Source organism: Lissotriton vulgaris, chromosome 10 (genome assembly GCF_964263255.1).
Source record: "Lissotriton vulgaris chromosome 10, aLisVul1.2, whole genome shotgun sequence".
Classification (NCBI taxonomy): domain Eukaryota; kingdom Metazoa; phylum Chordata; class Amphibia; order Caudata; family Salamandridae; genus Lissotriton; species Lissotriton vulgaris.
In genome coordinates, this window is record NC_141698.1 from 37,235,609 (window position 1) to 37,262,714 (window position 27,106).

General features: G+C 43.2%; 1 protein-coding gene across 23 annotated transcripts in view; it reads left to right on the forward strand.

Annotated features, from left to right (window-relative positions):
• The window catches only part of LOC147684447 (uncharacterized), a 1,151,265-nt gene that overhangs the window by 746,070 nt on the left and 378,089 nt on the right, over positions 1–27,106 (forward strand). For 14 of the 23 annotated variants that reach the window (XM_086940390.1, XM_086940386.1, XM_086940393.1 and 11 more), the window contains one exon: positions 12,805–12,936. In XM_086940390.1, the coding sequence (XP_086796516.1) occupies positions 12,805–12,936 (132 nt within the window). Of the gene's footprint in view, positions 1–2,237; positions 2,340–12,804; positions 12,937–27,106 lie in introns of all 23 variants that reach the window. The other 9 variants (XM_086940377.1, XM_086940391.1, XM_086940376.1 and 6 more) reach the window with 1 other exon arrangement.

Sequence of the window (27,106 nt, forward strand, 5' to 3'; positions counted from 1 at the left end):
CATATGGACCGTATCTGGGTGTAAGGCTTTTACCCCTTATTAGTGCTTGTTTTATACACCAGTGAGTGTTCTTTCATATATTTGTGTGATTGAAGAACCATTTGGTCTTACCTTGTAGATCTTGACTTGGTATTGCCATAGATTTAATTTCTGTTTTCTAGTTATTGTTTCAAAGATACATTGATCCTTTTTGGCACACTGTTTCCACAGTCAGTTTCTATAGTGGCTCCAGGTTGTGGTTTGGAAGGTTTCAGAGAAGAAACTGACGTCCACGTGCCGGAGAGGACATATATGACTCCACTGATGTCACAACCAGAGTCAACGTCATCTCTGAGTCTCACGATGCCGTCCCTCAGCACAATGAGGTACAGCTGAAAATGTTATAGATCTAGTCTGACACCTGGGGAGAATTCAGAAGTTAAGGAATCTGAAGCTAGACTATATCTCTGCCAGATAGTGCACTACTGAAGGTAAGTAACTTGTTCTTTAAGGCCACAAAAGTATAGCCACATATGTTTTTGGAAACGTTCCGAATTTAGCTAAGGAACTTGTAAGCAGATTGTTCCTTGGTTAAGGCATATGCACATAGGAACTTGAGTAACATCAAGTCGAACGTTTCTATATAGAGGTCTTACAAATTTTTAAATGAGGTTTCTTTGTTTGGACATCCAAAGATTTCCTTAACGTAATACTTTGATGCTGTAAAATAGTGAATGAAAACATATTTTCCTGTATGATATGTCTCCATATTAGAGATGTTTTTCTCCAGATGCATGCCTCTCAGCATCGAAGGTGGAATTACTTCATTGATTGCAGAAGTTCCACATGGCCATTAAAATCTGACGCCGTTAATCTTACATAAGAAAATACATTTATTTATTTGTATTTAAAAATCCAATGGAAACCTTCTGCGTACTATGATTAGCCTGCTGTCCTGTTTTATCTATTGTCTCCAGGCGAAAAACGATACCAGCCATGAATGTGGACATAAGACAGAATCTGAGGCCAATGCAGTGTACATTTTCTGGGAACATACAGAAATATTCCCAAGAAACACAGATGCGGTATCTTCCCTTGGAACCCCACATACTTGAATAACTAGAGTTACTTTGGTCGTCCATTTCTTAACCTTTATGCCCAAGGAGACCTGGAATGTTAAATAAAAGGCACATTTGTGGGAGTCTTAAATCCTGCTAAAACCAACATGTTCTCCCTATCCTACCTTGCTGCGCTTCTCTTGCAAACATCCTAAATGTATAGCTTTCCCTACTGTAATAGGTAGATGTGGTTGGATAAAGAGTGAAACGTGTTCCTTGTTCTCATGCAGTTCAAAAGCAAATACTTCACTTGTGTATCATGGAAGTGTGCATATTTTCCTATGAGCATCTCATAATTTGATATTCATCAACCAGTGACTTTTCTAGTTGTAATTCTATTCACTTACAGAATGCACTCTTGATATACTAATTAAAAGACTAGCAATTCAATATTGCTTTAAAAGGAGAGAAGCCTTTAAACATACTTCTTCGCTACCTTTGGTCTTAATACCAGCAGTCAGATGTAAAGTATGTATGACATTTGTGAAGATATATTGTTAAATCAGCTATTTGGTGTGAGCTAACTAATTCCAAAGTAAGAGGAGTGGCAAATATTACATTGAATGTCACAAATGGGTTGGACTGCATAAACAGTTATTGCCTAGAGATTTTGTCAAAACAGTTTATTTCATTCTTTGTGTTAAACTATTACTTAACTGTAATATGTTAAGCATGGTACTCTGTAGCAGAATACTATCAGTAATTTATGTTTTAAAGGCAAACTACCCATTCTTCCTGTGGTGGCCTTGCAGCTCCTGTTTTTTTTTTTTTTGCACAACTGTAGTGTAGTGCTTTCTTCCTGATGAACACGTTACTCATCTTTGTAGCATATCTGCCAGTCCTTTCCAGGCTACCATTCAACCACAAGAATGTCTTCCATGGTCAGCAATCTCTTCAGATATTTTGAGCTCAATAACATAACCATTTAACTCCCCTACTGTCTCTGCTTACACAGGTCTACCACTTACTTTGTACTGTGCCTCCAGCAGCAGTGCATTAGTGCTGTCTCACCATCGTCTTGCTTGGTCAAATTTGAAACCTTCCCAATGGGAGCAATTGTTCCCAGAAATGGAGGCATAAAGAATGTGCCTGAAATCCAGATACAAGTGGGGCCCAATCTATCTTTTTGTTCTGTTACAGAAAAAGCACCTGAACAGGTTAGACTTCTGCTCTTTAAAAGTTCCATTCATCAAACTCGAGAGGTTGGAGGACACTCTGCAGTGCAAAGCTGTGGTCACAAAGGTGGGACATTCTACATGCTGCTTCTGACAGGAAATAACACAGCCTAAATTTGCCAACAAGGAAATCGATTCTTTGGGAATTGGCACACACAACAAACCTATGGATACTCTAAAGTGAAATTCAAATGACTCCCAAAAGTTTTATGCTTCTCCAAATTATTTCCATAACTTCATAGGCTGGCAGACTGTCTGGCCTGTTGCTAACATGTTTAACTATTAGTTTGAACCTTTTAGTGTAGCAAAGAATCTTGCCATCCACTGATATTGCCATCTGATTGCAACCTGCATTTTCAGATTGTGCACCCTACCTTCTTGCCTGCCTTAATGTTTCAGTTGAGTGATCGACATACATATTTCATTGTGTATGTGTATATATATATATATATATATATAACGTGACTTGGTGCTTTTATGGCACATAATGCAGTGGTATAAAAACCCTCATACCATGGGGCACTATGAAACATGTTAAGTATTTCAGTTGCCTGTGAATTGCAGATTTCATCATCACAACAGCCCCCAAAATACTCAGCATGCGCTTTAACATCGTGAGGGATACTAGGATTATGCGGCATTGAGGACCAAAGTATTCAGTAGGGTTATCTAAATTACCTATATTTATCTATTGGAGCTAGAAAGAACAGTTTTGGTGAGATCTGCAAGTTTTGCAAACTATGACACAAATATGGTAAAACTATAATTAAGTGATACACGCTGCTGGTATACAATAACCTAAATCCACTAACCCTTTCCATTTTCCATTGTTTTATCAAGATTGTATTGCAAAATATTAAAGAACGCATAAGCATTCTAACTCCATTCACTGCCCTGGAGAGGGCTTCTTGTAGGACTACGACATTCAACACAACTCAGTTGTTTTCTTCTATAATTAGTTGTCTAGTTTGTCTTTCGGTAGAATTCATAATGGTCAATGGGACTTAAAGCAAAGTCCGGATAGTTGATATATACGTAGGAAATAATAGAACAGCCTTTTCTCCTTTACTCAGTTGAGAAAGGAAATTAGATACTAGTCTACATCTTAATTGCACCCGTCTAATGCACTGTTATCCTAATAACAGCCTTAATTTCCAACACAGGAATATTCCCAAAAGTTTGTTCAGTGTGTTTTTTCCAGAGCAGAGTAAAATTTCTGTTCCCATAAAATGTAAGTTAAATTGGCAAGGAGAACTTTAGTAAGGGAGAAGCAGGCTCTTTTATAGTCAATGACTCAGTTGTTTTAGTGGTGCTTTTTTACCATAGTTGAGAAGACTAAAAAAAGTTTTGATTGGTGTGAGTTCTTTCCCTGTTTACTTGAACAGTCATGCCTTAATAGTGTATATATGCGACCTGCCTTGAGTAAATGAGGATGGTAGGAGATTCCTCACTGACCCAAACAAAAATAAACTTCCAGCAAGTGATTTAGCTATTTCCCAGGTGTACCTGGTGCTCACTGATTGGTTCAGCTCATAGAAACATTATTGCTTGCTCGCTTAACTAATATTTTCGTCTATGCAATGCAATCTATGATATTTCCTAGAAATAGTATTTCCCTGTATAGTTCTTCTGTTGAACATTTTCTTTTGCTCTGAAGCAGGTAGTTTTCTGACCTGCATAGTAAAGTACCAGTCTTACAGTTCTTTGCCAGCCAAATGTTCTTCCATGGTTAACTTACCACTTAATTGGCAAGATGTGACAGTATTATTTCCTTTCAGATTGCATCATGATGCACAAGTATGCCTGCATGTGATAACTACCAATGCTTATTTATACCTCCCGTTCATTTAGGCTGTATTATACGGATATACTGTCAACCCCTAGGAGGCTCAGGAACAATATACATGTGTCATGTCTTGAGGCAACTTGGCTGTTGATAGTGATTGGAACTTTGATCAAATGCACAACGATCGCAGTCTGTACTGATGGAGACAATGTGTGTCATACATTAGTTACTTTATATAACTGACTAATTTGAGTGCACTCCATTATTTGACATTATATCTAACTATTAACTATCTATTTCGTACTGTTATATTCAGTCAACTGTGAAAGTATAAAAACTGATAATCCGTTTTTGTGAACAGAAGCTTTCATTAGAGTAAGTATTCAGCGGCATGATAGGCAACTCTTTTTCAGTGATAGGAGTCACCAAAATGCTAGTACCTTTCTTCATTATTGACTTTTTTAGGTTTTTATCACTGACCACCTTCTTCAGATCTTGATGAAGTAAAACCTTTTGTGGTTTTTTGGTGTCTTGTCTAGATTAGGGTCAATACTGTTATAGTAACCCTTCCTTTCTGTTCATGAACAGAGGATAGTTTTCTTTGCTTTACTTGTGGTCTGACCTCAAAAGATATTTTTTCAATTCAACGGAGAGGACATCCCATAGAATTACAACATTTCAGTGCAGTTTTTTTTAAATTTAATTTTTTTACTGTAGTTCAAGCTCTAATTTAATTCGGTGTTGCCATCATATCGGGCAGTGTGAATTAAGCACAGCTTCGATAGTTGCTGTTATTAGCTACACTGGATAAGATTTAAATATTTCTGATGGCTGTTAACTCACTGATTCCTTCCATAAGCGCATTTCTAGGAATCCAACAGGAACTGGAATTCTTTCTATTCCCATCATTGGCTTCAGAGTCTGAAGCCACTCTTTGAAGTTAACATTTGCAGCTTGTGCTCCACCGAAAATGACATGTTTTCTGTTCTTTGTCAGCTGAACTTCCTGGTGTTTCTAAAGAGCAGATAGAAGCTTTCAAATGGAATGTGTTAAAAACATGTATTTCCTCTGTAGGTTTTTCAACTCCTCGGTCGGTTTTTCAGCTACTGAGGAGTAAATTAATGTACCTTGGGCGTCAAGTGATACAGTTGTGATGCTGGCTTGAACAGTCTAAAATTGGCTTTCAAGCTGATCTCAAAGCAGATTTTGAATCCTGCTGTGCATCTGCTCCATTATAAATGTTGCTTTGATTGTATGATATATTTGTGTCTGACGCAAATGCTTTGAATACCTTAAATCCCCAACTCCCCAATAAAGATCACTGACAACTCAGAGGAGGAAGAGACTAAGTTTAGACTCCAATGCTATACAGATCTCACTGCTTGTGGATTACACTCATCAGTCTAGTATGAGTTGCATACTTATGAATAACCTGTTTCAGATTAACAGGCTTTGTTTACAGCTGAAATTAGAAATGCAGCAGACATATTACACGTTGATATAGCTAAGCAAAAGCAGAAATCTGCTTTTACATTGAAGTAGCTTTCTAAATCCTTCCTTTTTAACAAGGTGGTAATGGATATGATCTGTCTAGACATGAAGCAGAGCAAAATGTCTTGCCACTGAACTGAATTAGAAAGCTATTCATGCAAATCCAAAAGAGTATGAGAGCTAAAAATATGGATGTTTTTATCAAAGATCGTATTTGTTCAAGGAGTCTGTCTCTGATCATCTAAAGTTACTCGTCTGTTGGCCAGATATATATATACATGCTTCATGAAAACAGGTGGTTTTAGTGGTTCTGTCGTCACCGGATTATTTTTGTAGTCCTCTCAAAAAGCCTGCCAGGATGATCTGGGGAGCCACCGTTTATTTTGGTAAATCTGCAGATCAGAGTCTGAAAAGAGCTGAGCGCTCTGCACTGCCAGGACTCTGACCCTGTTTTCAACCTCAGGTAAGTTTCATACGCAGTATAAGAAATCTAGAGGTGACTTGCTTTAATTTGGGTGATAGCAGTCTTCAAACTGGGTGGTGGACCACATACATGGTGATAGGGCCTAGGCTTTTCATCCTCCATCCTCCTCTCTTTTTTGATTTCTATCAAGAACGTGTTCATCGACACCGATTGGATGTTAGGTAGCAGTGTTTATTCCAAGTTAGCAGAAACCTCCCTAAAACCAGTAGGTCTTACAGATTGTCAAATAGGGTTGTAGTCTGGCATTTCTTGGGAAACCTATCACTGTTTCCTCATCAAACCCAATTTAAACATGTTTTTTCATGGCCATAGCTGTATTGTTGTAGGAAGCTGTGCCAGAAGTGGGTGCACCCTCCTTATTAGAGAGTGAGATGTTTTGCTATATTTCCTCATTCCACTGTTAATTTTCTGAGAAATAGAATCTCAGAATGTTCGTCCAGTTGCCTGTCTTTAGAGGAGCTGGACTGTATGGTATTTATATCTACAGAATGCTTATTTCAACATCCTTATAGTTCAGTCGCATTGAAGTATCTCAGGTTGACAGCACTGCAACCTCTGCCTTATTCAAGGTGCTACCCTGTGGTCTCTACTGATCTCCAAAATTCAGTACAAAGGTCATGGCAGTAATGATGGCTCATTTGAGAAGACCTCCAGTTCCTAGATACCCACGTTTGCCTTTCTGTTCGTCGGGCGACAACTCTAATTCTTGTGTCAAAGAGCTTGCCTGGTACAATCGCACCTTAAAAAGAGTGACATCTTTCTGTGAAGTGGAAAAAAAAAGCTTTTCTTTTCTCAAATCGGATCCAAGATCAGTTTGTCTTATTGGTATACTCCTTTTATTCCTTTGGGAAGGGTATCCAGAATTCAGGGCAGGATTCTCTCATTCAAAAACAACCCTTTTTAAAATGCAAGGATAGATTTATGTTTTTTATGCCTGAAGATTTCATGTATATTTCTTTTACCTCTGGCGCATTAGAGAATGTGATGCCTTCAGTAGGCCCTGTTCCTTCAATGTAACAAATTCAATAGGAACTTGAAGGACAGCATGTCCCAACCTTCAGGTGACCTGGAATTTACAGGAGTGAAAGTGTGCAGATCTCCACAGTGGACAGTGGCTCCATCCTGCTTGGCGGTTAAGTCTAGAAATAACTCCCTTTGGTCTATTCAATTAGCATACCAACCATACAATCACCACACACTTAATGCTCAAAAAACCACAGGTCCATTTATCAGTTGCCAGTAAGTCAATTCTTAATCCAGTTTTTGTAAAAATATATACGTTTAATTTTATTAAGTTGGTTAAAGAAGTTATATATACAAAAACACCTATTCATTCACATTAGGAGGAATACGACGTCATAATGCACATTAAAAAAACATATCAAGTTAAAAAAAATTATAAAAAATATAATTTGCAACAATGTCAGAAACTTATACTTAGATTCCCTGTGCTGTATTGAGCTCAATGATAGCTTCAACAGGGGTCGGAGAGTCGCTTGTGGTCTTTGCCACGAGGTTCGGCGCTGTGTCCCCTGTGCTGACTCTGCCCCTGGCTATCAAAGCCAGGGGCAGGGAATCTAAGTATAAGTTGACCATACTTATCATCAAAACTACTCAAGTGGTGTGAGTTAATAACTTCCTTTTTTCGTTTGCGTTTTGTCCTGACGAAAGCTCTGTAGACCCGGCCGGGCCGAGAGAGCTGAAACATGTTGACACATTCTTTAAGACATGCGGTAATCCAGGAACATGATTACCATCATCTCGCACTTTCTTTTATCAATAGTGCCTACCCCCTTTTTTCTAATAAATAAATTCTTAGGTGAGACACTATTTTTATCCCATTTTTATCCTTTCCCATTATCTCTGGACACTTCTACCTGTACCGGAGGTAGCCTCGGGTGAGGCAGGCATCCAGCACGTTAATCGACTACCCTATGAATACGCCATGACTCCTGAGGGGGCGGATAAAAGATACACCGCAACGATAAAACCAGGATGTCTATGAGGGTTTTCGAATACAAACCAAAGGTTTTGTAGATACCAGTGTCCATTCTATTTTTGACTCTACAAACCTAGGCATTGTCCATCGAACATTTCTCTACTGGGAAGTGATTTTCTTAGTGCTTACCCTTTTTTAAAGTAAGAGTAAGCGAGCTTCCGACTCAGACTGCTTCTTTTCGGTTTACAATATTCCATAAGGATTAATTAGTTATTCAGGTGAAGTCTCTTCCTTTACAAAATTGATGCTGGGATTCCATGTTTCTGAAACCATTTTTCTTATAGCCCTTTTCCTTCTTTCAGCCCTCAAAACAATTGAAAGGTTTAAGCGTCTTAACAAGTGCTTTGAAATACTGTATACACAGATCCAGTGATTTATGGAAGGATAATTATCCATTTGTGTTCTTCCAGGGGAAAAAGATAACTTGTGCTGTTCAAAAACAGTCTATTTACCTTTGAATTGTATTGACATTGAAACCGTGTTATGAGTTGGTTGGAAGTCTTCACTCAAGGGGTTCTGGTTTTATTACCTAAGAGCTGCATAAATTCAAGTCATAATGATAGTCTTCTCTTCACTGTTTCCCAAAATATTATTGTCTGGAAATAGGAACCCGTCTTACATCTGTTCGGCAGGGCTGTGTTACAGACTGTTATAACATGAGGTGGATTAATACCTTAACCTCACCTCATTTTTAGAACTCTTATAAGGAATCTGTGAAATGTAATAGCAACTAGACTAAAAAGTTACCTCAAACATTCAGCCTGATAAATCTGATGACTCATACAGATTTGTTATCCTGTCCTATCGCCCCCCCTTGTAGATTTTTAGTTTTTATCCTTTTTGATTTTCTCGGTTTTCATTTTCCATTTTTAAGTCTATGCAGGCATGGAAAGTGGATTAAACTGACCTCAGTGCCGCTAATGGCGCCTGGCCGGTGATGTGTAGTTTTTAGGTTAGCTAAGCTGCAAACTGCTTTGTCAGCATTGAGTAACGCCACGTGACAGTGGTGATCAGGACTAGCTAAAGAATCATTTTCAGATCCAGCCTATGGCCTGGTAGGTACTTCAAGTAAGGAATCGGGAGTAATCACATCCATCAGAATGGTAAACGTTTTTGATTGTGCGTCTTTATTATGAGAGGTGTATTCGGATGATACAGCAATATCCTAGTGAGCGACAACCATGATCAATACATGTTTAAGTTGTCTGTTTTATGACTTTACCAAATGCAGTGTGTGCTCTTTCTTCTATAATAATTGCATACTTCTCTAATATATCTTGTCTTTGGAAGTGTGCATATTTAGTCCATTCTTCGGCGTTGCTGTTTTCCCATATGGCCTTTAAGCCATCACATATTTGATGGAATTAACTGTGCATCAGATTCTTTAAGCGCCACCATGCTGCAAGAGGACAGGTAGTCTAGCTGACAAAGTGCATCAAGATTCAAAACTAAATCACAGGCTAATAAAGTTAATTTCTTACAATAGGAAACTCTCCTTTATATTTTATTGACATCAGAAAGTCTGATATGTCATATTGTCACAACCAGACTCACTTTGCCGTGGTAGCTATAAAATATGTGTTCGACCAGTTGATGCAAGTTGTTTGTACTTGCTTTTCCCTGTCTATACTCCTAGTAGATAATAATCAGCAACTTCCAAGGTTTGGTAAGCAAGATGATTCATGATTAACAAATTTAGCTTTAAGGTACAATCAATATTTCAGGTAAATTTTTCATCTAGCTTTCTATTGTAGGAATCTGCTTTCCCTGAAGCACAGCTTGGCGCATACTTGTAGCCATACAGACCTGCATGCAAGGTTGTGTAATCCTAGAATATGGTCATTTAATATTTTTCTGGCGATTGTAAGACGATGTTTAAATAATCAACAGTAATAGGGAATGTTTTACTTAAAGTAAAGTGAAATACATTTTCTTTTTAGCGTGTAGAAGAATACATCCATACCGTGACAGACTCAACCATAGAATATTACACGTTTGTTTAGATCAGTCTTTGGGAGTCTAAAATTGTATAGTCTAAGTGCATACCCCGGCTGTTGCTAAATATGTCTGGCATAAAAGTGGCTATTTATTCCTGTTCCAGTTCCTCCAGTTATTAAGTTGATTCCTTCTTAGGACTTGAATGTTGGGTTTTTTCAAATTCATTGCCCAATGCATGTTTGCTGAGTTAGAATAACGCAGTCTGCTGATGAGCGGTTTACTTTGTCGTAGGAATGAGATGGTTGTTGGGATCCAGTTTTGTACCTAACTATTAATCAAGTTTTGACACCAAAGTCAAGTTCAGAACTTGGATAGGCTGAGCAAACCAGACCTCGTTCAGCTCGCAGCTCCAATGCTTCAGAAGAGCTAATTACTGCTAATAAAATTCAACCATTACAATTTTAATCATGTCTGATCCTATTGTCCTCCTCTGTGAAAGTGAAATGCGCACACTGTCAAGAAATCAAAAATAGGGACGGAGAGGATGAAGTTAAGGGTATGTGATACTTTTAACTTCTGCTAGCTATAGGTTTTTAAAATATTTAAACAGTTGAAGAATTTATGAGATCTTACCAGACGTTATTCGGAAAGTTCACAAATTGTGACTCACTAACTGATGCCAATGTCTCATAACCATTGTTACAGAAATATTTCTACAAATCAGTAATATTTTTCAGCAAGTATTCTTGCTGAAGAACCAAGTTAAAGTCCTGCTGAAAATTATGAACTACAACTAATGTAAAGCCCCTTTAAAAATTGAAAGCAGTCTGATTAACGTGAAAGAGCCCTTTGCACATCATGAAGACAATTTGACTTGAGAAATGAAAGAACCGCCATCCACGAAAATGTCAGTAAAATAAAATTTAAAAAAGGGTTCACCTTGAATTTTGTTCATCACTCTCTGTCTGACTACTCCGTAGACCTCCATGATTTGTGGATTTTAGGGGGAAGGGGCTGATGGTAATTTGGTTTGGTTGTCACCAAGTTCGCTTGAAAATCTTGAGTTGTGTAAAGATGATTTTCAGCATTGATTTATACAACTGCACAGCACATTTACATTTTGGAGGTGTAAATGTATGAGCTTCAAAAAAAGAGAGACATTATTTCGAGCTGGCCTGGGTTGACGGTTGTCCTTAAGCATGTGTTTTAGTGCAATGCTGCCTGTAGTTTGTGGTGTTCATGCGGCATGCTTCATCACTACCAATTCATTTCCTGGCCATCCTAAATGTTTTGATGTCACATGTTGCTACGTACAGAGATTGATGCAAAAACATTAAGCTAGTGGCAAGCAGTACATCTGTTGGTATGTATGAGCTGCGTCAATAAAGGCTTAGCTGCATACTTCTTTGTAGTGCAGTGACTGAAAACGAAGGCAGAATGAGATCCCATGTGCATGCTTGTTTTACTTTAAATACAGCGTACCAGCACTTCTCAGTTGTTACTATGTATTTGGAACCTGTACCTCAGTATTTCCTTTATAAGCATGTTTAAGTGGAATGCACAGTAATCTATAAATTGCAACCCTCATTTACATCAGAAACAGAAGTGGTCTCTTCCATAGCGTTTTGAACTTTTAAGTTAATTGTAAAATGTCACCATCCATGCTTGCATTAGTGCTGATATGCAGTAAATTGGATGCTAATCTGGGATTGAGATTTTTCACGTAACTCCATTGTGACATTTCATCAAAAGCATCTCCCTTTTAAAATGTTGTAAAGAATAAAAAATAAAGTCAACAACTCTCACATTCAACCTTTACAATTGATAAAAATTGTGCTCTGAGATGAATGGTACGGTGATGCATTTTTTCTGCCTTAGCGCCCCCGGCAAAGCTCATTTATGCTACTGGGCCATAAATATCCAGAATGACAATGTTTTGTTTGGAAGTACTTGCTCTAAGTCCGATTTAGACATGGACTTATTTCATTTCACTCCTTTTCATGGTTTCTGAAGAAAATAAGTGATTGGTTTAAAGGACTGACTTCTTTTTACATAATGAAGCATTTATTAGCTTTTTGTGTGAATCACATCCTCATGAGTAGCTTTTTATCCAGCACCCTTTTCCTTTTACCATTTCTTCAGAGGGGTGGTGAGAGCAAGCATCTAAAAGGGTGTTTGGTAATGCTCATTTGCGAATTGTAAGCTTAAATAGTCTTACTATGCCTCTAACAAAGGAACACTGAACAATGACTATTATAAGTGGCATTATAAAATCGCATATAATCAAGGTATGTATACATTTGTAAACCTATTAGAATTTACCTTCCTTGTACTTTTTGTTATTGTTTTGTCCGCTTCCTTGGGTAAAAAAGAAAGCAAATTCTGATCTAGGACATGCATTTACAGATTTAATTTGGACCATGTTTTACCATTTTGTGGACAGAAGCATGTTATGCAGTTGTGCAGAAAATGCATGTTAATGACTAAGAACAATTCACACCTTACTGCTTGCTGTTAAACTATTTTCATTCCCAGTATCACACACCTCATCTAGATTCCTTGTTTAATTATCCCAATTATCTTGTTGAAGGATTATTTGATTTCTCTGAGGAGTGGATACTTTTAGGATGCCTTTTACTAAAAGCATCAGTTTCAGGTCAGTCAAGATTGGTTCGGTGAAATTATGTGCTTTTAAAAATATATATTTTAACACAGTTTCTAAAGATGCGATAATGCCAAGGCGGTTTGTGAATGGGTTTATGAGCTAATAGATTAACAACTTGTATTGTTTGGAAGTTCTTGTTATTCATGTTACATTTTCCCTCCTTCATTAGTCTGGCAGCGATCAGGAATATGAAGCCAATGGCTTTTCCAGTGAGCAAAGTTTCTGCTCAAAATCCTCAGTTCAGATTAAGCAGGAGGTGGACACCAATGGGACCTGCGAGGAGGCGATGCTGGCATCTCTGGTAAGATTATGTGATGGTCACCCTCACGTGTTTGTACATGCATATGTGCCCTATTTCCTATTTCCTAATATCCTGACCTTTGCTGCTGGTGCTCATTTCAGACGATGATTGCAGCTCTCCTTGAATCAAAGACAGACCTTCAGAAACTTGATTTTCTTCCATTACTCTTTTTGAGTGCCAAGTTTCTTTAGCTAGTAGGTCATATGGACAGATTGGAGGGCAGAAAAGACTGTGTTTTAGACTCATGCCTATCTTCCAGCGTGGAATCTTGCATGATTCCTTCCTTGTTAGACAGGGGATCAATGGTACTTTTTTTTAAAAAAGTAGCAATAACTTGCATCAATTTATAAAAGTATGTCATTGTATTTGACAGAGACTTCTAGCCGCAGATTCCTTACCTTTGAATTATCCTGAGGCGCCAGACTGGATCTGGACATTTTTTTGTGAGCAGTACCCAGTTCGCACCGGTAGGTAATGGCATCTGGCGTCATCGGCGTTGTCCACACCTGACGTTATGTTTGCAGTGCTTATATAGGCACCACCCAGGCGCGCTGACGTCTGTTCTTTTCTTTCCTCAGCAGCCGAGCAGATCTGGGAAGAGCTACCTCTTAGACATTTTTTTTACGAGGTTTTTCCTACAATTTGTCTGGTGCGTTTGAGATTTATCCTCCTGGTGTGTTAGTATGTCATCTGAAAAGGGTAGCTTCCAGCCCTGCGTTTCCTCTTACCGGCAGATGTCGGTGACGGACTGGTGCCTCGAGTGGGACCACGACCCGAATGCCTATCCCGACTGGCACGAAGGCCTTGAGGGACCGATCCCTCAAGCTCCTGGTGGTTCGACGCATGACGATCGAGGTTCCGGTCGAGAGGAAGTACCCGGGAATGTTTACGGAGCCCAAAGTCATCATCGCACTCTAACTCGTTGAGCCACTAGGGTTAGTCTAGGTCAGATAAGAAAAAGAAGTCGAAGCACACTTTGACTTCACATCTTCAGTCGACAAATGAGCGATCCTTGCCATGCCATGCCGGTCTCCTTGGTTGAGCCAGTGTCTAGATTGGCTCTGCGCCTCCCTGAGTTTCCGTAAGGCGTAGCTACCCCTGCCCAACTCCAACAGTTATATGAGGCCATGCACCTCATATTTCAGCTGCCCGTTTGCGGTGGCACGCTTTTGGGACCGTGGTTTTGGATCCATGCTGACTCCTCTGGTCACAGCACCAGTCGGATCCCAGGGATCCACAGATGGATCCGGATCGGCGTCGGTCGCATCATCCTGACCTTCCTCGGGTCCAAGGCTGACGCTTCCATTGCCACTTGCTCTATCCCCACCCTCATCACTGACACTGAAGCAGCGGGGCATCATCTGCAGCTGGCTTCAGCACAGTCTGGAGCCATACCATCCATGCCAGAGCTTAAGCCCTGTTCTTACTAGTGGAGGGGTACCGGGCCCTGAAAAATACCAGCCCTATAAAGTTCCTGTGTACTGGTGTGAGTATTTGAGTGAAGCCAGTGGACTGGAAACTTCTCCAGATACTGTTATGTTTTCTCACCCTACTGTGGCTATGGAAGAGGGAGCTTTGTTTGCAATGGTGGTGTAGGAGGCTGCTGATGTTTTCGATCTTAGTTTGCCCTCTGTGGCAGTCAAAACTAACATCTTGACAGAAGTGGTTCAGTCGGGAGTGTCCCCCTCAGAACCGCTTCTCCCTTTTAATGAAGCACTTACAGACGTACTGCTTGGTCCAAGCCCAGTACAGGGACTCCTTTGAAGGGGCTTTTGTCCACTACCACTGCCCTGCCCCAGGGGACCCAATACCCCTCCCCGGAGAACTTGGTGGTCCAAGCCTCCACGTCCAATGTAAATACTGGCGCATTTCCAATGGCCTTGGGGGATCGGAAATTCTAAACGATGGACAATTTAGACAAGACAATGTTTTTTTTCGCCTGCTTGGCATTGCGATTTATGAACACTGCATGGCTTTTGTGCCGCTATTACCAAGCTCCGTGGGACACAGTGCCGAAGGAGGCCTTTGATGTGCTGTCCCAGGCTGTTGCCAATGGGAGAGCCGCAGATAAGTTCACCATTTGCTTTGGCTAGGACACCACTGACACACTAGGCAGAGTGGTTTTGACGACAGTCACTCTGAGACGCCATGCTGTTGTGGACTACTGGCTTTTCATGTGATGTCTAGATATCACTTATGGACATGCCCTTTGATGGCTCTTATCGCATCTGAGACAAGTGTGATCCAGCGCAGTAGTGCTTAAGTACAGCCGGGCTATGGCCAGGTCCTTGGGTCTTTCCATCACCCCCCAGACCCCCACCCCCCGTCATCATCAATCTGCCTTTTGCTCTATTCGTGGCCACAGAAGGGGTGGGGGGGTGGGGTACAGTGCATTGGTACCCGCTGCCAGGCTGCAGCTTCTGCCGGCCCTGTGAGTCAGGTGGCCAAGGTCTGGTCAGTCATCCGCCCCACTGACCCACCCCCCACACACACACATCTACCCAGCAGACGGAACTTCCACACCTTTCTTGTCCACTTATTTACCACCATGGGCACCCAGTACGTGGTAGGATTCGCCATTACCTGCCTTCTGGTAGTCCATAACATTAGCAGGTGGGTTTTACAGATTGTCTAAGGGGTCTATTCTCTTTCCCCTTTGAGACTACCTGTCCCTCCATGCCACCTACACATGACAGGCTGACTGAGAACCACACGTCTCTTCTCCAACAGGGAGTGATGGATGTTTTGCCCAAAGAATCCATAGAGAGACTGCAGACGCCAGAAGTGGGTGTTATTCCCACTACTTTATGGTGCCCAAGAAGGATGGAGACCTTTGTCCTATTCTAGCAAAAGAAACCCCGAAACTGGTCCTATGATGCTTGTTTCCAGTGCAGGGAGGACCTGGCCTGGCAGTTCGGGCTGGACGGTTCCCTTTTGGGCTGGACGGTTCCCATTTGGGCTCAGGGCCAAGACTGATATGCATATGGCTGGGTTCAGTCTGTAATGGCATGGGGAGCTAAACAAATGATTTAGGCCCAGATCTCCTTCCTGGGGTGAATGTATGACCTTGTTCTACAATCTGTCCATCAATTGTTCTTTTTGCATTTGTCCCCTGAGTGGGACGGGCATGCCCAGCCGTTGGTCCTGTGCTCTCCATTCCACTGGAGTCAAGCTATCCTGGCTGATGAGGGGTGAAACCCTGAAACTGGTCCAAGGATGCTTCTTTCCTGTCCATGGAGGACCTAACCTGGCAGTTCGGGCTGGACTGTTCCCATTGGGCGCAGGGTCAAGACTGATTTGTATATGGCTGGGTTCAAACTGGAAAGGCATGGGGAGCAAAAAAAGATAGATTTAGGCCCAGAATTCTGTACTGGGGTGAATGTATGACATTGTTCTGCATTCTGTCCATCAATTGTTCTTTTTACATTTGTCCTATTCTAGACCTGTGCTCCCTCAAGTTCTTCCTCAAGAAGAAGTTCAAAATGCTCACTTTATCTCAGGTTCTATCTGCCCTTGATCTGTGAGACTGGATGGTAGCATTGGACCTACAGGACTCATATTTTCACTTCCCGTCCTGCTGGCACATAGACGTTATTTGTGGTCCATGGTGGGCCACAAGCACTTTCAGCTCTCTGTGCTCCCATTTGGCCTCACCAGCACCCTTTGGGTGTTCACCAAGGTGGTTTTGGTGGTTGTCGCTCATCTGGGGATATCAGGAGTGTCAGTCTTCCCCTTTCTCGGCGACGGGGTGTTGACCGCTGGCTTGCCCCATACTGTTTTCTCCCACCTCCAGACACAGCGGACCTCCTACATTTGTTGGGGTTCACTATCAATGTGACAAAGTCACACCTGACTCCATCTCAGAAGCTCCTCTTCATCAGAGTTGTTCTGGGTATAGTGCAGCTTTGGGCCTATCATCCCAACAGCGAGTCCAGGAGCTGAAGATGCCTACCAAACCACAAATGGCGTCTCCATCTGGAGGTGGTGCAATGTCTGTTAAAGCAGTGGGGAGAGCCTTGGTTAGACCAGTTTGCCACTGATGAGAACATGCAATATTAGCTATTCTACTCACTGGAGTTTCGGCTCTCCCTTGGAGATGCTTTTGTCGCGAGTGCAGCTCAGGCCTCCTGTATGCCTTTCTGCCTATACCTCTCCTGCCCGGAATTCTTAAGAACATCAGGAACGACCGGGCCCAAGTCATCCTTGTGGCTCCGGACTGGCCCCCGAGAGTCTGGTATCCAGAGATGTTGAGCATGGCCATCGGTCCTCCAATCGGGCTGCCCCTTTGAGTGAATCTGTCGCAGCAACAGTGGAGGGTTCTACACCCGAATCTGTCAACGCTCTTCCTTCTTACGTGGATATTAAGCAGAGACAGTTGACTTCCGTCCGAAATCTGTGACGTGATCTTGTCAGCCAGGTGTCCCTCCACCAAGACGGTATACGTCTGCCTTTGGACAAAATTTGTAGGATGGTGTACAGAAAGACAACTTGATCCGCTTTCCCAGGATCTCTTGTTCGTTCTTTTCCTGGCTCAGTAGAGCTTTGCTGTGGGCACTCTGAAAGGCTAGCTCTTCTCCATTTTGGCTTCTCTACAGTTGCCTGATTGGCCATCCCTCTTCAAATAATCTATTGCTCTCACCTTCTCCCTTTATTATGTATCAGTAGGACCTCAATCTCATCCTCACATTCCTTATGTGCACGCCTTTTGAGACCCTGCACAATTCTCCAGTCAGGCTCCTGACTATCAAGACAGACTTCTTGGTTGCAATAACATCTGCCCAGAGGGTCAGTGAGGTTCAGGCTTTGTTATCCAAGTGTCCTTATCTTAACATCTACCCAGACAAACTGGGGCTTCGTGCAAGAACTTCCTTTCTTCTGAAAGTGGTCACTCCATTTCATGTGTGCCAGTCCATCACTCTGTATACTTTTTACACTCTGCCTCACCCCTCAAAAGAAGAGGAGCGACCACCGTGTAGACCCATAAATAGCGTTGTTGTTCTACCTTGACAGCACATGAAGTTCAGTTGGGTGACCAATCTTTGTGGGGTATGTCGGAGCAAGAAGGGAGGGACATACAGAAGTGGACCATACAACGATGGATCTCGGTCTGTATTAAAATCTACTATGCATTGACTAAATAGCAATCCACTGATGGTTTGTTTGCTCATTCCACCAAAGCGAAGGCTGCAACCACAGAGTTAGCACGCAGAGTTCTTGTCCTGGATATCTGTTGGGCAGCAACATGTGCCTCACTGCACATGTTCTCAAAGCACTACTGCCTGGACAATCACTGTTCGGCCCATCAGGACTTCCTCATGTGAAATTGGTCCACAGATCCACCTCAGGATTGAGGTATTGCTTGGGTAACTATTCAAAGGTAAGGAATCCGAGGCTAGAAGTCTCTATCACATGAACAAGTTACTTCGGTAATCACTTATCTCTAGCTGCAGATTCCTTACCGACCCACCCTTTCTTCCGCTCTGCAAATGGATTTCTAGGGACAGGGCTGTTCCCCTTTCAGGGCCCTTGTTTTCCAAACCAGTGAACAGTGTACTTCCGGGCTTCTGGTTTGGAAAATTGCGGAAAGTAACAGACGTCTGCACCCCTCAGTGGTGCCTATAACGATCGGCGTCGAGGAGTAGAGCCCTCCGCCGTCGTCGACGCGACGTTCGGCCTCGAGAGCAGGTTCCCCTCCATCATCGTAGATCCATCAGCGATCGACGTCGAGGGGCGAGAGTCGTCTGCTGTCGTCAACCCGGCGACGATCGGCGTCCAGGATGAGAACACCTCAGTCGTCGTCTCGACGGCGTTCGGCGTCGAGGATGGACACCCCTCCGCCGTCGTCTCAAAGACCTTCGACGTCGAGAATAGACACTGCTCCGCCATCGTCTCGGCGACGATCGGCGTCGAGAGAGAGAAGTCCTCCACTGACGTCTTCACACCGACGTTCGGCATCGAGGCATGAACATCCTTCACCTGGTTCCCAATGGCGGCGGTTGCCGTCGAGTCGACGTTCTACGTCGAGCAGACGGGAGGTCCAGGCGGCGTCAGCTCCAACGTCGAGAAGTCAGGATCCATCCAGACCCGTCACTTCAGACAGGAGATAGACGTCTAGGAGGCGATCCGGTGAGACTTCGAGGGGCTCACGCCCGGCGTCGAGACCTACCTCAGTGAGGTCTAAGGGAGGATCGGTGGTTCTGGTGATGGAGTCAGCCTCACGCCCATCTTCTTCCTTCAGGCAGCCTTTTTCAAGATCAGCCTCTCCAGCAGCTAGAGGTCCTGCCCATGAGTCTCCATCACATCACATCATAGGGAGGCTTCCTCTGCTGTACGTTTGTCCCCAAGGTGGCTTGCTCCTTTGCATCATTGGAAGGAGTCTGAAGCGACGAGACGAATGCAGTAATATGCCAGTCCTATCCACAGGTCACCTCTACAAAGACTGGTGCAGGAACTGGACAGAGCGAGCTCCCCTAGACGGAGACAGCGCACGGAAAGGTCCTGTGAGAGAAGGCATGACAGATCACGTTCCCCCAGACGGGAGGAACGCGCAGACAGATCACGGGGACAGAGACACAGTGCCCAGCGCAGAAGTAGGAGAACAATATCTACTTCTTGTACTTCCTCTACCCACTAGTCTACGAGGGTATATTCCCCTACGTTATAGGACAGCACCATCTCGAGAGTATCCCAGATAGATGACATTAACACCTACCATGAGGTTCTTCAGAGAGGGGCCCAGAACGTCAACATCGAGATGTCTGTCCCTCAAGTGGCAACAACAGTGATTTTCAAGACTCTGCACCAGAAGGCAGCGTCTCGCCCATTACTCCCCCTGGTTCCAGGGATTCTTGACACTGTAATGGACACTTTTCTGTCGCCAGCTACCATCACGGCAGTGCCGGCTCTCATCCAAAAGAAGTACAAGCCGGCGTCTTCAGATCCTGTCTTCGTGAAGACGGATCCACCTGTAGATTCAGTTATTGTTGCTCCAGCTCGTGGAACGCATGCTGTCACCGCTTCTTCATCGGTCCCTCCTGATAAAGAAAGCAGGTCCCAGGACTCTTGGGGGCGCAAGGTTTGCAATTCAGCGGCTTCAACCCTGAAGGTCTCCAGTGCGGCTGCGTTCTTAGGCCGATACGACAGGGCCTTCTGGGACTCTTTGGAACGATTCAAAGAAAAGCTACCAAAGGAAGACCTGAAAGACTTCGATGAGATAGTTACCGAGGGATCACTGGTGGCGAACCAGATGATCAGCACGGCATCGGACGGCGCTACTCTCTCAGCACATTCTTACGTGCACGGGATCTGCGCCAGGAGATCATCGTGGTTGAGGCTGACCAGTCTTAAGCGTGATGCACAGCAGAGAATCTTGAACCTCCCATTCTCTGGTTCCTCTCTCTCTTTGGCACACACGCAGATGAGGAGATGAGCAGAATGAAGGCCGAACTGGACACTCTCAAGGCCATCGGCTTAGAGAAGAAGAAGGAATTTAAGCGTGGATACAGGCCCAACCAGCGTAAGGGATCTCAACAGAGGGTTCAAACCCCTCAGTGGTCCCAGAACAAAAGCCAGGGCAAGTCCCAATTTCAGGGCCGTAAGTCTAACAGAGGTAGAGGTGGTCACCAGCAACAATCCTCTACCGCGGCTAGAACAGGAGGAAAGTCATGAGCAGTGGCTTCCTCTAGCGCTGTTGCCCACTCCAGTGGGAGGAAGTGCTTCACAACATCTGGCAGAGTGGTGCAGCATCACAAAAGGTCGTTGAGTGCTAAATATACTGTGCAATGGATACATGCTATGTTTCCGTGTGCTTCCAAAGGACATTCGTCCGAAAAGATCTTGTCCTCACCAACTAAACTTACTCCTGAAGAAGGTAGAAGGCTGTTCTTCAAAAACAAGCTATAGAAGAAGTTCCTCCCTCTCAAAGAGGAAAAGGAGTCTACTCCTGGTATTTTCTTGTGCCCAAAAAAGATCAGGAGCACAAGTTCAGACCTATCCTGGACCTTCGCCTTCTGAACAAAGTCATTGTGAAGGATAAGTTTCGCATGTTGGCCCTTCATCAAATATGTCCACATCTGCAAGTAGGGGATTGGATGTATTCGGTGGACCTCCAAGATGCGTTCTTCCATATACCGATTGCCCGGAGTGAGTCATCACAAGTATCTGAGGTTTGTGGTCGGGCACAAACAATACCAGTACTAAAGTCGGCTCCTCAAGTCTTTACCTAGTGCATGGCAGGGGTGGCAGCCTCCCTGCACAGAAGAGGTCTATTCGTCTATCTATACTTGGACGACTGGCTTCTACAGGGACCATCCCCCGGCAAGTACGGAGCGACTACCAAGTTTGTCTGCAGCAGTTACACGACCTGGGCCTTCATGTCAATATGGAGAAGTCCGCGCAGCAGCCCACCCAGATGATCCATTACCTAGGATCCGTTCTGGATACAAACACAGGAAGAGTGATTCCTTCGGATAAGAGACTTTCTTCGATGCAGCAGAAGTGCAGGATTCTGCTCGAGACGGAAAATCCAACAGTCCGTCAGGTGGCGTCCCTTCTGGGATCCATGGCTTCCTGCATATTCCTCATCCCCAACTTACGGCTGAGAATGCGACCGTTGCAACAGGATCTAGAAGATCAAGGGATCAAGCAATGGGTCGCTGGGAAGATCGGATCGGGGTCTCCCAAGCAGCGAGGTCATCCATCAAGTGGCGGACTCCGCCTCGGAATCTATTGGTGTGGGTTCCTTTTCACCAGCCACTTCCAGTACAATCGTTGGTGACAGACGCATCTCTGCAAGGATGGGGGGGCGCACATGGGGTGCCTTCAGATGCAGGGACGGTGGTCTGCTAAGGAACAATCCTACCACATCAACATGTTGGAACTGGGAGCAGTCCACCTTGCTCTGAAAGCTTTTCTACCTGCGATCGAATCCAACTCTGTCCTGAGCCAGACAGACAACACTACCACCATGTTTTATCTAAGCAAGCAAGGTGGTACGCGGTCGCGCCCTTTCTCCCTGGAGTCTCAGGCGATCTGGCACTGACTGTTAGCCCGGAACCTCTTAGTGGTGGCAGTGCACCTTCCGGGAGAGCAAAATATCAAGGCAGACGCACTCAGCTGGTACTTCGAAGATCAGCCAGACTGGGTGCTACACGACGAGGTGGTGGCAGACCTTTTCCATCGATGGGGTCGTCCAGCAATAGATTTGTTTGCAGAGGACGAAAACAAAAAATGCCACGCCTTCGAGTCCAGATTCCACCGTCCAGGGTCAAGGGGGAATGCACTTTTGATGATTTGGTCAGGGACATTTGCCTACGCCTTTTCTCCCCTGCCTCTGATCCCAAAGGTAGTTTCCAAGCTAATCAGATCCAAAATGAAGATGATTCTGATAGCTCCAGACTGGTCACAGCAGTGGTGGTACCCGGACCTTCTTCAGCTGTCGGTGCTTCCACACAGGAGACTGCCTTGCAGGCCGGACCTACTGACCAAGATGGTCGAGAGGATTCTTCATCCCAACCTTCCCTCACTGAACTTGGCAGCATGGCTCCTAAGGTCCTGCAATACGGACATTTGAAACTGCCTCCAGATTGAATGTCCATTTGAAGAGGCTAAGAGACCATCCACGAGAGCGTTATATGCGTTCAAGTGGAAGAGATTCTTTTGGTGTATAGAACGTCACTTTGATCCTACGAAGGGACAGGAGGATGTCATTCTTCCTTACCTTCTGTATCTAGATAAATCTGGGTTAAAGTATGCTTCTATCAGGGTTCATTTGTCAGCCATTACAGTGTACAGGAAGTCACCCAGCCAACCTTCATTTTTCCAAATGCAGGTGGTCAAGGACTTCTTACAGGGGTTGAAGAAGGTTTATCACCCTGTTCGAAACCCTTCTCCTCCATGGGAGTTGAACCTGGTGCTATCCAAGTTAATGGGCCCCCCTTTTGAGCCTATTCACAAAGCCTCTTTACACCATTTGTCTTGGAAGGTCGCCTTTCTGGTAGCGATTACATCAGCGCGCAGAGTAAGTGAAATCCAAGCGCTGTGTACGAAAGAGCCTTACACTGTTTTTCACCATAACAGAGTTGTCTTGAGGGCTCATCCATCTTTCTTACCTAAGGTTGTGTCTGATTTTCATATCAATCAGTCCATTTCCCTTCCATCCTTTTTTCCAAACCCCGCGAACCCTGCTAAGCGGTCGCTGCATTCGTTGGACCTCAGACGGGTGCTTAGATTATACTTAGAGGGTACCAAGGGCATAAGAAAAACGGATCAGCTGTTTTTGAATTATGGCGCCATGAGGACAGGCTTCCCAGCCTCTAAGAGATCCATTTCCAGATGGATTGTACCCTGCATCAAATTGGCGTATCAACTGGCTAAACAACCCTTACTGTTGTCACCTAAAGCGCACTCCAGTAGGGAGAAAGCGGCCACAGTGGCTTTCTTGCATGATGTTCCAATGTCTGAAATTTGCAAGGCTGCAACCTGGAGATCGGTTCATACCTTTACAAGGCTTTACTGCCTAGAATCCGATTCCAGAGCTGATTCTCAAGTGGGCCAGGCCTCCTTGAGGAATCTGTTTGGATAGCAATCTATCTGTCCAGGCTTAGTTCTTCTAAGCTTATCGGTTGAATTACTGTTATGCTCCTTTGCCCGCATGGAGATGAGGTGAGGCTCGCTATTCTTTTTTAATGCTTATGACTATTGATGGGGAGCCCCTGGAAGAAAAGGATTAGTTACTTACCTGTAATCCTAAATCTCTTCCAGGGTTATCCTCATCAAAGTCATAAGCAACCCTCCCACCTCCCCGGGCAAAGGACTCCTATGTTTTGAATATATTGCTAACTCTTTGTGCCATGGCTTGTTTAGTCTCCGCAAAGAACAACTGACCTAATTGTCACCCCTGAGGCATGATGGGAAGCTGGGGGTCAGGAGTGCCTTAAACGCACAGTGTCAGTTTATCTCTATGTTGCTATGAGTTAGCTTTTCAGTCTTTTTAGACTGGGTGTTTGCAATGCAGCCTGGGAGCTTTCTATGCTTTCAGTCCTTTATGAGAATTTCTACTGTCTGCTGAGCATTAAAACAGATTCAAAACATGTGTTATTGTTGTTTTTCCCTGTTTCTAATGCATGTTTCATGTTATGATGGGAAGTCCTTACAGCACGATTCAGCTCTGATGTGTATGAGGCTACAGTTGCATATATATATATATATATATCTCCAAAGGTCGTCGTATTTGCTTCTGCTTCCCCCACAGAACAACTAAAGGAGCGAGACCACAAAGTAGGTGCAGTTTCTTCAGTGCATTTATTTTGTGCGTAGAGTTACAGCCTGCAATCCACCATGACGCGTTTCACCTCAAGAGAGGCTTGATCACATAGCGTGCCATGGACACAAACAAGGGAATTTAAAGTGCTAGTGCTTAACTGGATACAGCTGTGCTAGTTACATCTAGTAAACAGTGAAAACATACTACATTGAGTTAGCGAAGGGTAGAGGGCATGGCGCCCTACGGGTTCTAGAGCACGTAAATACTAGAATAAAGGATGTATTACCTTTAAAAACATACATATAAATAAATTCATATATATACGAAGTCTAAAATTTCCATTCCTCGTGCAAAGATTGTTACTTTCATATATATACACATTGATTTAACGAAAATTTCTTTCACCATGTGCATATATGTTAATACATGAAATGTACAACATATTACTTTCAAAAGTGCTAAAAGAACCCAGAGTTAACCCTTCCATTCAATGCTAGAGTGATATGTAGGTTACACTGTTAAAAAAAATATATATATATGTATGTATGTGTATATATATATATATATGTATGTATGTGGGGCACATATATGATAGTGTTTCCGGGGTCCCGCGCATGGGCAGGTATATTCTAATGCTTATGACTTTGATGAGGATACCCCTGGAAGAGAACTAGGATTACAGGTAAGTAACTAATCCTTACGAAACTTTTTTCTAACACAAATCATTTAAATAGCTTGGAAATTAACTTTGCAAATATTTAAAAAAATATCTGCAACCAGGAAAGCACATTTCGTTTTTGTAATTTTGATGTGTGGTGAAAAAAAGATTTTATTAGGATCAAAACCAATCAGAACATATCTTTTTGATGAAAATTATAAAAATTTGCAGAAACCCTAGAAACCCTATTTTCAAACATTGTTTGTACACTATATAGTTTTATCAGTAAAATTGCATAAGTGGGAAATGTGGCCATTTCAATGGGAAATGTGCTGACTGCAAATTACAGTGTGCTACCATTTCTTATTTTAGTAATATTTTTATTAAAAGTGAGCGTTCCTGCTCCCGCGATGATTGCAGTGCTGTTGGTGAACTAAGAGGCAAGTCCAGTGTCATCTGTACCGTATATGTAGGCTAGATTTGTGTTCTATTTGGAGCAAAAGATTATTCTATTCAATCAAACCAGTTTCTTGTACCACAGCCATTCTGAACGCCTATCTGAGGGTGCTCTTAAATGTGAAAATGAAGAAAATGTCGGCCCAGTGAAATGAAATATTTACCAAGGATCACATAATTTGGGATCATTTTATGGGTTAAGAGTATTACATTTAGGTCAAATAGACTATATACCTTACTAGAACTGCAGGTCTGGTTACAGTTTGATTTTTCAAGGCCTGTGATGGATGAAATGCTTACATTAATCCAGCCACTGGCAATTGCATGGGGCCACATCCCAATCCATAGTTTTTCACCCACCATGCGTCTCAGTTTGGATCTAGCCATATACAAATCAGTTTTGATCCTGCTTTTCATGGTAACACAAGGAACCCAGGACCGGTCACCTCCTTATTAGGGCTCTTCAGCCAAGTACAGCTTAGTTCCAGTGGCTCAGTGAGCCCAGGGCTCACGTCTGGGAATACCCGGCACACTTAGGGCGTCAAATACAAAAACATAAAGATAGGTTTGAGGTCTCTAAAGGGGTTAGACAGGGGTGTATGTTAGCTCCCTGTTTATCAATGGGGTGACTAACTATTTTTCTAACTTCTCGACCGATGCACCCTCCTTTGCTGGCAGGAAAGTCCCCCTGTTCATGTTCGCGGACGACACGCTCATAATTTCAAAAACGAGACAAGGTTTACAACTTGCTTTGTCCTTTCCTGTTTTGCCTGTGGTTTTCAATTCGTTCAGTGCTTTACTGATGAAACTCCTCTAAAAGATTAGGTTATATGTCACTTCCTGAGATTTCAAAGTTCAAACCCTGTTCGAGCTACACTGGCGGATATGCTCCTCCATTCTTTTAGTGGGTTATCCCTTCATCCCTCCGCATGGTTACTCCAGTCAGAGATCACCATTAATAAAGTGGGTCCATTTCCGAATCCTCCATCTGGCATAAGGGCTCTTTTGGAGAAGCCTGACATGACCCCAGAAACATCAGTGACTATGAAGATCTGCTTCCTACTCTTTTATTGCTGTCCCCTTCTATACCCTTCACCCATACTGTAGGATGAGGATAGCTCTTTGATGGTGGCAGTAACAACTTTACCAAAGGCGACCCTAATCATTGAGCAACAAGTCTTTAGGCAGGCTTGAGAGTTGAAGGAATTCTTTTTCCGAGCCTTCAGTCCTAAATGCCTTGAACAAAAAGATCCTGTCTTCCAAAGAAAAGTCTAATTTTATTCTCTGGGAAATCTCAGCTATGTCATTTGTGGCAATGTTTGCTTTCCAAAAGGTCAACTGGACATCCTCTGATATGCATAAGAGATATCTGTCCAGGCTCACCTTGATAAGGAACCTGATTAATAAAAACTGCTGCTGTACCAAGGCGACTTTAATTCTGTTATGAAGACAATTAACTCTAAACTGTTCTTGCTCAGACTTTCTTGGCTTAGGTCTTCAATTGTCAAACCTGAGAGAAAGGAGAAATTCATCGATCACTCTTTCCTACTTCAAAGTGAAGAATAGGGTGAGCTGGATCTGGCCAAATAGCTTTACTACTGAGTCTACCTCTTGAATCATCCACAGGTCATGATTGATCCATGGTTGACCCACTCCTCAAAAGTACAGGAAACTCCATCCGGCCTATTCTTCACCCCAAATAAATGTGTTGGAAGTGATGGGTAGCTATTTGGCATTGAAAGTATTTATTCCACTGTTGAGATCTAGATTTGTGATAATACACAGGGGCAACA